Here is a 16,489-nt window from a genome sequence, read left to right as displayed (position 1 = left end):
TCTTTTTTCTTTCTCGAGATATTCCGTATACGTACGTATAAAAAAAAAAGAAAAAAAAAATAAGAAGAAGAAACGAAAAAAATTTAATAGTTTTCCCAATTAAAGAAATCAATTATAAACGATAATTAGTCTCTCAATAACGTATCAAGGATAATTTGAAGGGAAATAAATTATCCAATAAACATCTACTTATTCGGTAGTCTTGAAAGGTGGCGATATTTGACGACTCGATTCGTTTACAGAAACCCGCATACGAGACTCGATGTCACGCGATACGCCGAATATAAAGATAAACTCGCGTGGCCATGGGAAGCAGGCGGCACCGAAATTATGCAAATCGCACGTTTGCCCGTGCGTAAACATAAGTGCACTTCGATAAGCACGCTCGATTCAAATGTTCCAAGATCGAGCGCTTGTTTATACCAAAAGCGAGAAATCGCATTAATGATTCGATACCTCCTGCGAGTGCTATTCTCGATTTCTTTTATGTACGTACATTAAATTTACCTATATGTGTATATATATATATATACATATCATTACGAAAGTAAATGTTTTCCATGAGATAAAATGGAATCTCGAACGTAATTTTTTTCGTACTCGGATAAACAAAAAATTGAGCTTGAAATAAATAAAAATTTTAAGTGATACGAGCTAAGAAATAGAAGAAGAAGAAGAAGAAGAAGAAGATTAGATCGTTGCTTAGAAACAAAATGACAGCTTAGAGAATCGAAATGACTCACCATGAAAACCATGAACCTTGATTGCAGGTTGGCGTTCCCGATGTAAGTCAGTCACTGCACTCGCCCGTTTACTACTCGCTCCCTTTCTACTACTTCCGATCGTTTTCCTCTTTGAAGAACGTCTGTTTCACTTCACTCCCGAAAGATCGATAGATCGCGAGAGAAATACCGCAGGCGAGAGAATTCTCGCTGAATGATTTAAAGATAAGTTACCACTCGTTTGTCTTTCTTTACACGCGAAGAGGGAAAAAAAGGACGGAGGAGCGAGTAAATCGAGAAGTAATACACCCTTTTTTTTTCTTTCTATCTATTTTTTCTTCTTTCTTCCCTTTTTCCCTCCGAAAACACGACGATGAAAAATACAGACGAAATTCACTCGCGCGTTTTAGTTGATAAAAATTCTATCACGTCAGTGTCATCCACAGTCACCGCGGAGATATAGATCAAACATATCACTTACTAATTCAACTAGCTAAGTAACATATTAATTAGTTACAGGTAGAGACACTTCTTCTTCACTGGCATCCGGATTGGCATGTTGGCTCGAATATTGGTCCTTCGGTCGTCTGAAACGAAAAAGGACAAAAAAAAGATATATATATAGGTATATATAGGTAATTAAGATACTCGCGACGATATCTTTATGATCGAAATCTTATCAGATATTCTCGATTAATCGAAACTATATAATTACTATAACGCCACGTAAAAATGTTTACTCGTTAGAGACCATCGATTACGATAAATACGTAAGATCGTTTCGTTGAAGATCACAGAAGAGAACCGAAAGAAAAGAAATGGAGGAAAGAAGAAAAGGAGATAAGTAGAAGGAGGGAAAAAAAAGAGAAATAAAAATAAGAAGAGAAAACACGTGACGGACTGATCGGACAAAATAATGAGACGAAACGTAATGTTGTCTCTCTTTCTCATTCTATCTAAAGTGGGGCGCGGTCGAGTGTACCGGGCCGGGCCCATGACGCACCCGGTCTTTATTTAAATCATTCGATCCGTCACGCCGTAATCGATTAGCGCTAATAGCCGGGGAAATAGAGTCGAGCGTGGCTTCGAGACACGGTTACTCGTTCACGATAGAAAGAGAAGATAGAATAGCGGCGATACCGATACAAACGTATCGATAGACGCAAGCGAGTCAAGGATTAGATTCGGTAAATCGATGCTTGCTAGCGCTTCCTCTTAGACATCTTTCTTCTTATGTCTCTCGTTGAAAGGAGAGCATGCTCGTTGGATCTTCATCTCTACGATCGAAAGGAGATCATCGAGAATAGCAGATTCTATAGGTAAGAAAATCTAAGAGAGAAGCAAATATGTATATGCGTACAAATAGCTTCGACGAACGATCTAGAGACTAGACGAGATGTTATTTCATCCACCTCCGCGTGGTAACTTGGACTCCCTGTATGCGTGTGCGTGGAGTGCGAATAAAAATGGCCATCGTACTTTGAAAGTGCACTTTCACAGCACGTTTCTCGTAACGGCAACCCTTGCAATACGTAATACAACCGAACGGTTCTACGCAAAGTATCGGCATACGTAGATAGATATACGTATATAGAGATATCGAGCCGGTTACTTTCGTATCAAAAGCACGTTGTCTGTTACGCTGGGCGTAAGCGTTAAGAAAAATGTGGATAATTGTATACTAAACGAGTCCACCTACATTACGATTCTACGTGCCATATCGGTTGAAAAGTATGCGAGCCAACGCCAAAACTCAACGCGACTATCTTTCCTTCTATTTCTTTTCCTCTTTCTCTCTTTCTCTTTCTCTTTCTCTTTCTCTTTTACCGTACGGTAATGTCCGGTAGTTATACATATGTACACACGTGTATTATAGTTATGTATTCTCTACGTATCTACCCATATACATGTTCATTCGTTCGACGAACCGCGATGAGAAATAAAACATTTATTTCCACGTGCACGATGGCTATGCACCCTTTAAATCGTCCATATGCTGAAGCTTAATCCGTATGAAGAATTCAAGGAACAGCTCGGTACATTCGGACGAGTAAACTTTTTCTCTTTTCTCGAGCTCCTACGCGAACGCAAATTTTCCGTCTAGGTATAGTAAGTATAGGCCGAGTAGTACTACGAGTTCAGCTATAATAAAAATTTTACTATTCCGGTTGAACGGAAAAAGTGCTACGATTAGAATCGACTTCCTGTCTCCGGTACGTTGTTACAATGTCGATGAACTACGAGAGAAAGAGAGAGAAAGGAAGGGAGAGAAGAAAAGCTTTGATCTTGCAAATTTCTTTGACAAATTAAAGGAAACAGCTTTGCTCGTCTTGTCAAGTGTATTACTGAAGGAAAGAAAAAGAGAGTGTATGTGAGAGAGAGAGAGAGAGAGAGAGAGAGAGAGAGAGAGAGAGAGAGAGAGAAAAATATAATACTAGAAAGAAAAGGAAAGTCGAATGGAAAGCATTAGAAATTCTACAAAGTGTCACGAGTCTCGTTCGATTAACATATCTCCTACTTAGAAATAGCAACATTCTTAAGAGTTGCTGATCTATACGAAGTTTCAAGCTTGTCTATCGAATCTTACGAGAACGAGAAGTTTGTATGGTACGATCGTCCTCCGACATCCGTGAAGCACGTACGCTCGTTCTTCACGATCGACGCCAAGTCTGTCCATCGATGGACCGATGGAACGCGTTAATTGAGTCGCACGTAGAGAATACATCGTGGTATTGACGACGAACCGAATTCTTTAAAGTTGCGGCACATTTCTTTTTTTTAAAGTAAACACGCGCGCTCACACAGGAACACACGCATATATACGCAAACAAGAAGTATTATTCAACGATTTAAAAAAAGATATTTCGTTCGAATTTCGAAATAAAATCGTTAGTCGATAAAGCATCGATGATAATAAATTTAATGAAAAAGAAATTTATCGATTGCAATTGTAATTTAATCGAGCCGTCGAGAGATCAAACGTGTCAATGATCGAGACGCCGTCGTTATCCCTTTTTGAGATCCCACGAATCGCAAGTGGCAAGCCAGAAACTCTACCAGTTTCGTTCGTTGACCTGTTTGCGATTGAATTAACTAGTTTTATGGACATTAACGAACGTAGTTACTAGTACGAGGGCTCTCGTCGAGTCAAGAAAGAGGAACACATGATTCCACCTAGCGAAACGGAGCCCAACAGAGGAGAACTCAAGCTCTGCTATCTATCTATCTATCTATCTATCTATCTATTTATCTATCTATCCATCTAGATCGATCGATCGATCGAGAGAGCGAGCGAGCGAGCGAGCGACCGACCGACCGACCGACCAACCGATCGATCAGGCGATCGATCGGTCGATCGATCGATCGACCTATCGTGCATCGTCAGCTCGTTTCATCGTAAGAGTGACACCTCGGTGACCGATAAAATTGGCTGAAGGCGTCCAAGTCGCAATCTACTTATCGATCTCTATCCTAAATCATCAGGGATCGAAAGGGAGGACGAGCAAAACGTGGCTAGCGATCAGCCGTAGTGTTGACTATTACGCGAAACGGCTTTCCACTTTAAGATCGCTGGCTATACCGACTGCTCGGCACTCTGGACTCTTAATTGAAAGGTTACGAAAGCTTCGTGGTTTAACGAACAACGAGCGAGCTGATTTAACGAGATAGATCTATACGTTACTCGATAAGTAAACTAAGTAAGTAAGTAAGTAAGTAAGTAAGTAAGTAAGTTGGCATATAGATCGCGATTGTAGGTGAAAATTTTCCTTCCGGTGAAAATTTTCCATCTTAATCGATCTCTTCTATTTTCTTGAACACGATGGACGTGATAAAAGAAGCGTGACTTATATACCGACATAAATACGATGTTTATACTATAAAGTCTATGCGTAAGGATTAATAGATATATCTATTCGAATATCTCGAGAATGAGAGAAAGGAAAAGAAAAAATAGATCGAGATTATATATATAATAATAATCAAGCCTTGGACAAAATGGCACGAGGACGGAAAAGTCTTCGAACCGGCGGTGATGAAAAAATGAAAAAAAAAATGTAGAAAGAGAAGAGAAAATTAAAGAGAAAAGAGGAAACGAAAACAAAACAAAAAAAAAGAAAATGAAACGGAAAAGAAGAAAGGAGAAAAAAGAGAACGAACGATCTAGGGAGAGACTATTGCTAGGAAAATATTATACGAGAGACTCGCCGGGGTCCACGTGGTTGCATGCTCGCGCGTAGGATGGCCACCACAGCTGAGTGTACACGCTCTTCCATAGCTCTTTATGAATGGAGGAGCACGCGTGCGCGACCACTGGAACGCTGCTCTCGTACGAGCAGCGAAAGTGACCTGCTCTCTAGGCTCTCTACCTACCTGTTTTAGTGCGAAGGCGATACAGAAATCGGTGATACGCGCTCGCTCGCTCGGTCTCCAGCTCGCTAGCTAGCTCGCTAGCTAGCTCACTTACTCACGCGGAGCTACCTTAGAACTGCTCTGGATAATTGCGGAGCAAGGTGGACGCGTCAGGAGTGCAGTGGTCGACCGCCAGTGGCGGCGAGTGTGAAATGCTCTGCAGGGTACCACGAATGCCGATCAAACGCAATTTCTCTGAGGAGGAGAAAGAGGAGGAGATAGTGGAGGTGAAGGTGGAGGTGGAAGAGGAGGAGGATCAAACGCGAGAAAGTAACAACTTTTTTCATTTCATTTCTTTTTTATATCGAAGAGATGTACTCTACGACTGGAAGGGATAGGAAGTTGACGGACGAACGATAAATTATTGTGCATACGAGCGTGTACATGTGCACGCGTGCATGTGTGTGTGTGTGTGTGTGTGCTCAGAAAGAACTTTGATTTCTCGGCTCAGATAAGAAATAATTTTACGATCAAACGTGTTGCACGTAGAAGAATTGTTATACCTACATGTCGCTAATAATAACGACGGAAAGTTTCCGTTAAAAGAATCAACCGCGATTAACCGCGCGTAATAATCGTTCATCATCTAGCATTGAAAGGAAACGATTCTGTCGGTGTCGAAACATTGATACCAATAACGTTAATAAACTAACTCTAACGAGTAATATACCCGACGTTACGAGCGTACACACTTGTAATTTCTATTTCGAACGGAAGGCTCGCTCGATCGGTATAGATCAAGAAAACGATCCTCGGCGTTGCGAATTATCTTGTATATCAAGAAGCCCGTAGGTTTTCTCAGTCGTTAACAAGAACTCGCGAAAGCATCTCGCTTGCGATGGACGACGATTGCTAAATCAAAATCGTTCCAAATTGGAAGCTGCCGAATGAATAATGAAGTGAGAAGGTAACTGGGCACGCTTCGGAACGGTGCGTCGTACCATCGATCACTGCCTCTCCTTTCTTCGTCATTTATTTTCTTCTCCTCTCCTCTCCTCTCTTCTCCTTTTTTCTCTTCTCCTCTCCTCTTCTCTTCTCTTCTCTTCTCTTCTCTTCTCTTCTCTTCTCTTCTCTTCTCTTCTCTTCTCTTTTCTCTCCTATCTATAAGCCATCGCAAATCCTCTAATTCGATCGATCGATTCCTAGTTCGAGAGCGATGCCATTAGTCGCTTTACTCTCGCCGATGGATCCATCAGAAAAGCGTGGCAAACGATAGACCGGCCGACTATATCGTCTATACCTCTACCCATATTACATCGAGATGCCATTTTCGCAATTAACCTCAGCGAAAGGATTGCGCAAGCTTAGCGGCCATTTCGTCCGCTTATCACGCTTCGCCTCGATTAATTAATTTAATTGCGCCCCATAAATAACCATCGTTCGATCGGCACGTTAGAAAGTCGACGCTCGAAAGGCTTGAGTTCTCCAAGGTGCCAATTATGCGTCGATATAGCTCACTCGAATTTCGCGCTATTCATCGATTACGTGGATGAGACCGCGACTTTCCGACTCTGGCGAGCGCTCTCGAATCACCGATAAATCACTCTTATCCCTTCTACTCAAACTATCTAACGAGAGTGTGTTCCCGTCCAACTCTAGAAGTCTCTATCGAGTAAAATTGGATTTAAAATACACTTGAAATATGTCAGTCCTTTTATTTTTCTTTTTTTGTTCCTTTCTTAGTTTTTCTTTTTTCTTTTTTTCCTTTCTAAAGATAGACGAGAATCTTCCAAGAGTGCAATGTAATTGAATGTAACGAGTATAATTATTATTACGACGATGATTTAGGAAAATATTAGTCTCTCTCTCTCTCTTCCCTTCTTTCTTTCTTTCCATCTTTCCAATGTTGAAAACGAAGAAAGCACGAACGAAAGACGCTCGAGTTTCGTCACGGACATCTCGTAGGAACGCAAACTTTCTCTCTCATCTCCTTCCAGCAAGCAGACAAAACGGCCACTGCTTTGCATGAAAACGCGATAACGCTACGACGCGGTCACGATGCAAAAGTCGAGTGAACAACAAGGCGAGAGGCATTAATAAACTCCTTCTGTTCGCGGACGCACGCGTTCGCGACGCATTGACATTAATTTGAAACGTGTCCAACTCGAGATCTTATCGATTTATTTCGAAAGCCTTGCGCGTACGTGGAAACCCGGAGATACGCTCTCCGTGACATATACACTTGTAGATATGTATATACGTATGGATGTATGCAAGAGAACGAATGCAATGGGCCCTTCGTCGAAAATAAAATTAAAAGAAAAAGAAAAGAATAAAAAAAGGAAGTAGAGAAAGAAAGAAAGAAATATTATATTCGGAGGATATACAGCAATTCTTCTTTGCTTTCTTTTTTTTTGTTTCTTGTTTACGACATAATTATCATGAAATATTCGAATACTTCGAAAGATCTATATGCATATAAGTATATATGTATATCCGGGTGTGTATGTGAATGTGAATGATAAAAAGGCTTCGAAAGAGCTTCTTCTTATTAGAATGCGTGACGTTAAAAGGTTTGATATGTGTTCACTTTTCTTACCTTCGTATAAAATATTTTATCGTCGGACGAGAAAGAGAATGAAAATTAACGAGCTGATTTAGGTCCAAATGATTGCGACAGATATCTCTCGAGAAACGTCGATGGACAAGTGTATTCCACGAGTCAAGGCAGTCCATATCTACGTATATCTATCTACCTATTTCTATGTTTTCCCGTAAGGTATCGAAAGGCCGAGTTATAATGGGTCAAAAAACTGAGAGACAGGATACTCGCGTATCTACCGTCTCTCTAACTAACGAACTAACTTAGCTCGTTGAAGAGAACGTAAGGACAAATTTATGACTATCGTAAGCATATTTAAAAAATTATCCAAAAGCTTGTCCAAATAAAATTAGAATATTAAATCGGATCAAAAAGACGTAAGTAGATGTTTCTTCGAAAACTTTCAAATCAAAGAGACATATATAAATACACGGACGTACGGACACACGCACACAGACATACGCAAACATAGATACACATGGTCTTTACTTGACTTGCATAAAGATGTTCGAAAACGAGATCTAATTTAATTGCGTGCCCATTTGAAATACGTATACGACATCGTTATCCCCATTCACGGCTGATTTAAATCAAGAACATGATACGCTCCGGCCTTTCTAAACACGCTCGGAGTATGTTCGTTCGAGCGTGCGTTCAATAAGTCGCATTATGGGCCGAATTAAAGGTACAATGCTGCTTGAATTTCAGCCTGTCATGGTTATCTGCAGGCGTTTCGACCCGAATGGAAGTAAATACCAAAGAAGAAGAGTCTTTATCAAAAGAGATTAACGTGCTTATGAATCTCGCAAAAAAGGGAAAAGTAAAAAAAAAAATTGGTAAAAAAGAATTGCTTTCGAGGGATCAACGTCGATTCCTTAATTCATACTTACGATTTATACGCGTGTAAGTATATGTGTGCCTGTGTGTGTGTGTATATATATATATATATACATATATACATATGTGTACATACATATGTACGTATGTATGTACGTACATATATGCATACACGTAGGTATATGTTCGATATCGCGTGGGCGCGATGTTTTCAAAGAAAACGACCTCGAGGTGGTATTCCTGCCGTTAGACGAGGAGGAAATATCTCGTTAAATGTATAACTCGAGGCCCTAAGTAGGAGCATCGAAGCGAGGAGGAGAAGAGTAGGTAGCACACTGAAGCGTATCGTTTATGACAGCTAACGCATCGATCGAGATGCCTCTCTCGGCAACTTTTTATTAACTTTTCCATCATCGACGTCCACTCGCGTATTCTTTCTTTTTTCATCCTGCTCTTATCTTCTCTTCGGTCAGCATCAGCAGCGGCAATAGCAACAGTAGCAGCAGCAGCAACACCACCAACAGCGGCAGCAACAGCAACAGCGATAGTAGCAACATCAGGAACAGCAAGCAGCAGCGGCAAGTTTGTAAGCGTTCATTTCATTTTATCGCCGACCCATTGAGCTTTTTACAACACGTTCGAGCACATTCTTGAAGGAGTCTTCTTAAATCCAATATACCTGTAGTATCCACTCTGTTCTATAAGAGCAAAATGATTTTACCCATGGGATGGACGGTAAGAGCTAAGAGATAACAGCCCCATCGATCGATAAATATCGAAGAAGATAAGTAAAAGTGAACAGAACATTTTCTTTTCGCTTGATTTGCCCCCGATAGTTTTCACTAGCCACGCGATTTTGATACGATTCTTATCTTCTTTTTTACCCCATATTTTTTCCCCTTTTCTTTTGTTTCCTCTCCCTCTTTTATCCCTCGCCATCCTTATAGTAGCCAATTAAAAGAACGCTCGAGTGGATTTGTCCAAATCAGGAATACACCTTTCGCAATACCATCCTCGCAATAGCCTATTTTGCATGGAATTATTCAGAACTTATTCTTGCGCACTGCCGGCTTCCGTTCACCCGAGAGATCACTGTGCTCTCCTCTTATCGCTCCGTCCGATCCTTGTTGAAGTCGGTAGAACGATAATGAAAGAGCTGCTTACGAGAGAGAAAGACAGAGAGAGAGAGAGAGGGAGAGTGAGAGAGAGAGAAAGAGAGAGAGAGAGAAAACGCACTACTCTTGTACCGACCAATCCAGCAAGAATAGCAATAGGTACCTACAACGCCTTTGGGTCTTTACTGCTCGCACTAAAACCGACGTATTCGCACGTATTCGTTGCACCGGTAATGAGGAACGTAGTTAGAACTATTATGCGATGACGTGTAAATAGCAACCGGTATACACAATACCTTCTCGGGGGAGACCGTTCCTCTTGCTTTTATCTTTTCAAAGTGAAAAAGAAAGAAAGATATATATATATATATATATATATATATATATATATATATATATTCTATCGTGACACCCAACTTAGCTCGAGGTTGTTCCTGCTAAGAACGATTCGATTATACTAGCGATACTTATTGTTATTGAATGTGAGAAAGAAAGAAAAAGAAAGAAAGAAAAAGAGAGAGAGAAAGAGAGAGAGAGAGAGAAACTATCTAATACCCGATAGCTAGCTTCTCGTTAAGATAAATCATCGTTCCTATTGAACGTCCTCGAGCTTTACGTTGTTGCACTAGCACGAATTAATGGAATAAAACGAAGATGTTCGAGACAAGACAATCGTAAAAGGTCTCTTCCCTCCTGCGATTAGTTATAATAAGACGCAACAACTCAATTCTTTACCTTGAATATAATATCGTATTTCCTCGTAAGGATAATTTCGATAGTTTAGAATCGAAATTTCTTTGGCTATTCGAAGAAAATCACTTGCAATTTTTTCTCTTTTTTTATTTTGCTTTTTATTCTTTCTTTTTCTTTTTTTTTTTTCTCGTGAAAATCATAGGTAATCTCTCGACTGCCCGATTGAAAAATCAAATGTTGACGTGAAATAGGAACAAATCGAGAAGACAAAGACACGATTCATTTCGATAGCTCGATGACTAGCTCGAAGAAGCTTTGGGTTGGCGTTCGAGAGAAGGGTAATCGAAACGATGCCGGGGACAAGGTATTGAACGGTAGCCGTCAGCGTGCGATCCCATTAGCCCGCATTGTATGCTAATGAGCGGTTGTCGCCTCTGATCCGAGCTTATATCGCGTTATATCGCCGTCTCACAGTGCTTCTCATTCTATCAAAAAGATAGACAATGCTCGTCACTCTATTGGATACATATTTTCTTTCGTACGAACATAAATTATCTTTCGTTCTCTTTCTCTTTCTCTCTCTCTCTCTCTCTCTCTCTCTCTCTCTCTCTCTCTCTCCTTCCCTCTCTCTTGCTCGTTAATTTTACGGAGAAATCATCCAACGCGGCAAGATGCTGAAACGTCAAAGACAATTATAACTCTTAATTGAACCGTAATTTACTCTTCCTGATATACGTATGTGTATATATGTATATATATATATATATATATATATATATATATACACACACATATATACATGTATATCGCATCTTAGAAACGAAAACTTCTTCTACGAATCTAAATTATGATTTCGATCATAAATGCAAATATTATCGAAATAAAATTTTTCTTAAAAAATAAACGATTATTTATGTTGTAGCAATTAATTATTTATATACGTAATACCTATCATATTTTTCATCTCGAGCAAGGGATATTCATATTATATATCTTTTGAATACTCCCTGATATTAGTCGAATCAAAGTGGACAATTAACGAGGGACATTATCTCACAGCAGGTCGAGAGTTACAAATCGATCGAGGATACTCGCGTGCTGGTATACTACGAACCAGTTTTCTCTGGTACGCGCGATAGTGGGCGATTAAAACGTCTTTCCTTCTCGAGATTAACGTCGGAAGTCGAGCGCGGACAAAATCAGGGACGCCTAGGCGTTGTCACTCGGCTCGGCGAACCCGATATACGAGTCGTGTCGACATAATTATGCTACGCGCCGTCAGGTAGATGAAGCCGATACGAACATGGGACCGTTTAAGCGCCTTTAGGAGCATAAATAATCCTATTAAACGTGTCACTGCCTGTGTCAACAATCTGACAGGCAACAAGATAGGAGGCTGCTTCGACGAAGCTGAGTCGGCCAGAAAGAGCACGTGCTCTTTCTATCTCTTTCTCTTCCTATTTCAAAGACAATCATCGTCGTCATCTAACCCATCAAGAAACGAATATCATGAAGTTTTCGAGCGTTGCTTAAAAATAACCCTCTTATTCTAAACAATTATCCACCTGTTCGATGTTGGATAACTACTCTAGAGAAGAAGAGTCCCGAATACAAAAAGAAAAAAAAATGAAAGAGTACACCTAATTATCTCTCCTTTCGAATTAAAACTTCACCGAATATGAATGATTTAGCAAACTCTATTACCTTCAAAATATATAATTAAAAATGCTGAAAATATCCTCGTCGTTAATTTCATTAAATATTACTTAAAACTATCGATAGATTATCGATCATCATATAGAGTGAAAATTCGTGAAGCAATTGCCTTCAAGATTTTATCAGTAATCGATCTCATTTAAGTGATCTCGCTTGATCTCGGAAGAAACGCGATCTCGTGGATGCACGCGCAACCGCTTGATAGATCGAGTATACGAGAGACAAATTATCAAGCAGAAATGGATGATCGAAGTTTGTCAATGTACCATAGGTTGTTTAATGAAACACTTAACGGGCGGGTCGTTCATTAATCAAGTGGAATGCGCAAGGTGCGTGGTTACATGGCTATGTGTCGCAGCGATTATAAATTTCTCTTCTTTCTCTCTTTCTCTTCTTTCTCTCTTTCTCTCTCTCTCTCTCTCTCTCTCTCTCTCTCTCTCTCTCTCTCCCTTCGTTTCTCTTTGGAGTCTTGGCCGAGTTAAAAGGTACGAGAAGGAGACGCGGTTTAATATATCAGCTGATTTGACAGATAAGAAAGCCAAGTCTGAACTTTGAGGGACAATGATAATTCATCACAGAGTTACACTGGCGTCGCTTAATTAGGTGGTACTCAAATAGCCCGCGGCCGAGTTTAACGCGACTCTAACTCACGAAAAAAAGCTACGTTCTCATAGCCATAGGCTGGAAAGGTCGTGGCAATTGGGTCAGCTGAGATTAAAGCGCACGGTGGATAGTCAAAACCGTTAACGAGTCGAGGAACAGCTCTTTTCTTCGTCGTTCAAACACGTTACTCTCTCTCTCTCTCTCTCTCTCTCTCTCTCACACTCCCTTTCATTCTCTCTTAGTCTATCTATTTATTCATCTATCTATCTATCTCTCTTACCGATGATATATTCGCTCGTATCAATCTTTCGAATTCGATAAAGCTTCGTTTTCACATTCGACTAAATTTTCTTCTTAAACAACATCAGAGGAGTTTATTAAATCCTTCGTATAGTAAATTACTTATTTCTATCACGTGTTCTAACTAGTATAACTTAAGGAACTATAAAATGTCAAGCACGCAATTATCATCGCCTCGAAGTAACGTCTTTTTCTCTCAGCGAAAAATCGTTAGTCACTCGAGTCATCGTTAAAAGCACTAGACCGCGACAGTTTTAACTCTTAATTTCGTGCGAAATAACGTAATATCTTAGAGAAGTCGAAATATGTTTCAATGATATCAACGAAAAGTTTTTATGTTAAAGTTTATCCGACAAAAAAATAAAGAGAAAAATCAAATTTGCTAGAAAGTGCTATTTATACGTAGATTAACAGTAATTTTCCATAGACTATAACTTTTCGTGGAGGTCGAGCTTTGTCGCAAGTCCCTCGTAAAGTCGACAATTACGAAGGAACAACAACTAAAAAGGTATACCACCGAGAAGAACGCGACTAGCAAATGAAATAACTGCGACTGACTAATAACCCTTTTGCCCTGCCTTTCTCTTTCTTTCTCTCTCTCTATCTCTATCTCTATCTCTATCTCTTCCTCGTTCTCTCTACACCGTACTAATGCCACTGGAAAACGTTATTCATTTGGTAAAACCAAATTAAGAAGAAGGTAACCGCAAATTAAGCCACGATATCCATCGAGGAAGGACACCGTTCGTGTCAATGCCCGACCACGTATCTCTTCTCTCTCCTTTCCTACACAATAAATGAGCAATCCTTTGGAGAATGAATAAATTTCGTTAAAAACGAAATTACTTTTACGAGATATCAATTAGATATAATTTTACGTCGAGATGTTAAAGATATTTCATTAAAAAACGAGATAATTTTTATATTATATATAGATCCAATATATATATATATATATATATATATATATGTATATATATATATACATATATATTGTCTCACTGTTGTCGAGGAGAAAGGATAAAAAAAAGAAAAAAGAAAAAAACGAAAGAGAAAGAAAAAAAGAAAAAAGTAGGTACTCCAATAAAAAATTGACGAGAAGAAGCAAAAACGTCGATAAGCCTATCGCGGAGTTCTACGACGAGGACGGTGGCTGCTTGAAGCGTCGCGTCGCTTAGAGCCGGTTGCCGGCTGTCTTATCGGACGCTTTTCTACCTGCACTATGCGGGCGCTGCTTATTTATTATCGATCGTGGTTAGTGACGCATAGCGTTTATCAATAACCGCGTTACGCGTTTTCCGTTTTATCTCGTTTACCGTCTCGCTTCCTCGCTTTCGAGTAATTGGCGAGAAAAATAAATAAAAAAAAAAGAAAGAAAAGAAAAGAAAAGAAAAGGCAAGGAAAAAAAAGGGAAAAGTTATTGATTAATTGTTCGAAACAAACGCACGCGCGTGTAGTCAAAGAACTTCGTGCATATTTCTCTATGAGCTACGATATTCCATCGTAATACGTCGAACATAGAGAATATAAGATATTCTCAGTTATTAAGATAATCGTGAATCGTGAAAGCTCGCTCTCACAGCAGCTAATAGACTCGAAACTCATTCTTGCTAGTTCGCGTTATGATCGTAAAAAATAATAATAATAATTTCGTTGAAACGGTGTCTCTAGATCGTTTTGCCGTTACGATCTAGCGACTTTGAGGATAAACACCGTGACGAAGAAATCGAGACGACTACGACGACGACGATAGTAACGCTTGAATTCGAGGAGATTTGAAAACGTCTGTTAATACCGATCATCGTCCGCGATTATCGTTTTCAAGTTGTATTCTCGTGTGACGAGAAACTTCGAGTGTGGAAGAAGGTAGATAGAAACTAAAGATCGATAGAGGTTCGTCGACCGTAAGACTCGTAGCGCGATTCGTGCGATTACTTCTGATCTTCTCGAATGAATTGAAAATGACTCTTGACGTTCGATTTAAATCGATTCGATGAAAAGAACATGAGTCGAAGAAAAAAAGAAACGCGAATCGAGTAATTCGAAAGAATTCGAGTTCTTCCCGCGAAATTCGCCGAGTTCTCGTGAGAACCTTGCGAATAAAGAACTCTGTTTGAGACAAAAAAAACGATCGCACCTGTTTCCTCGTCCGGTAACTCGCACATCCGGATCCATAATCCTTACTAAAGCTTAATAAAAGGAAAGAGAAAAAAAAATAAACTGACGGTTTCTTTGAGAGCAGTAGACGCACTTCACACGTGAACGATAAGTAACGCACAGTATATCACAAATTTTTCACGAGCAAACGGAAAGAAAAAAAATACACTTTCGCGGTAGGATCGATAGATCGATAGATCGTAAACGCACTCACCGGATCTTCCAATCAAGACGATAACCGGAACACGATCCTCGGCCGTCTATGTCCGTTTAATCCGAGCAATGGCGTCGCTGTCATCGACTATCACAGACTTTCCGCGTGAGCAAGCAAAACGTCGTCGTCTTTGTCGTCATCCTAATAGTAGCAACGATAGTAGTACTAATAGTAATAATAGTGGTTGTCATCGTGTTCACATGGACGAGGCACTGCACTACGAACGATCACACGTCTTTCTATCTTTCTCTCAGCCCCTCTCCCCCTCTCTTTCTCTCTGTCTATGGATCTATGTCTCGATTTCGGTCTTTGAGAAAACGTACGCGAGGGCCCCGTCGATCGAGGGTCCTTCGAGCGGGCCTCGGCTCGCGTAGGAGGGAAGAATCCTCGATTGATCCTCGAAGAGGATGACGAAGACAACGAAGACGAAGAATAAGAGGAGAAGAAGGTGCGATCGCGCGCCCTCGACGGGGCGTCTCTGTCTCCCTCTGTTTTCTGTTTTCTGTTTTTTCTTTCCCTCTCTCTCTCTCTCTCTCTCTCTCTCGGTGGTCGCGCGTGCCAAAGTCTCTTTCTGGTCCGGGCGTGCGGAGAGAGAGAGAGAGAACGACGAGGAGCGTGTTTCTCGTGGTCGAGGTGGTCTTCTCGTTTCGATTTCGAGCGTAGCACGCCTCGCGACGCACTTCGGAACGGCGGCGTTGGCTCGTCGAACGCTCGCCGACGAGTTCGCGTGGCTCCACCGCCTCCTCCTCCTCCTCCTCCTCCTCCTCCTCCTCCTCCTCCTTCTCTTCTTCCTCCTCCTCCTCCTCCACCACCACCACCACCACCACCTTCCTCCCCCTCCCCCTCTCCCTCTCCCTCCGCCACCTCCACCTCCGCCTCCACCACTACCAGCAGGACAACCACCACCACTTGCACCACCACTGCCACCACTAGCAGCAGCAGCAGCAGCAGCAGCAGCAGCAGCAGCAGCAGCAGGAGCACCACTTGCAGCACGCACCGCGCCGGCGACGACGCTCTTCGAGCACCGATCACCGCCGACTGCCGGCGTCGACGCTCTCTCGACGTACGCGCTCCTTCTTGGCGCGAGCGCCGCGGACATTACGTGCCAAGGAGACCTTCCGGCCGCATCTTCCGTCTCTCCGCTGCCAACAGAGTTCAAAGAGCATTCACCACCTCCTCT

General features: G+C 41.1%; 1 protein-coding gene across 6 annotated transcripts in view; it reads right to left on the bottom strand.

The window, feature by feature from the left end:
• LOC122634614 (Krueppel-like factor 3) overlaps nt 1-16,489 on the bottom strand; it is a 244,337-nt gene that overhangs the window by 225,488 nt on the left and 2,360 nt on the right. For 3 of the 6 annotated variants that reach the window (XR_006328438.1, XR_006328437.1, XR_006328436.1), the window contains exons 2-3: nt 15,310-16,451; nt 744-1,309 (exon numbers count right to left, since the gene is read on the bottom strand). Coding sequence is in view for 3 of the 6 variants with exons in the window: in XM_043823716.1 (XP_043679651.1) it covers nt 744-755 (12 nt within the window). In the remaining 3 variants the exon portion in view is untranslated. The other 3 variants (XM_043823716.1, XM_043823718.1, XM_043823717.1) reach the window with 3 other exon arrangements.

The sequence above is a fragment of the Vespula pensylvanica genome, chromosome 15, assembly GCF_014466175.1.
Source record: "Vespula pensylvanica isolate Volc-1 chromosome 15, ASM1446617v1, whole genome shotgun sequence".
Lineage (NCBI taxonomy): Eukaryota > Metazoa > Arthropoda > Insecta > Hymenoptera > Vespidae > Vespula > Vespula pensylvanica.
The sequence above is the reverse complement of the archived record's forward strand: the minus strand, read 5'-3'. Positions and strand labels throughout refer to the sequence as shown.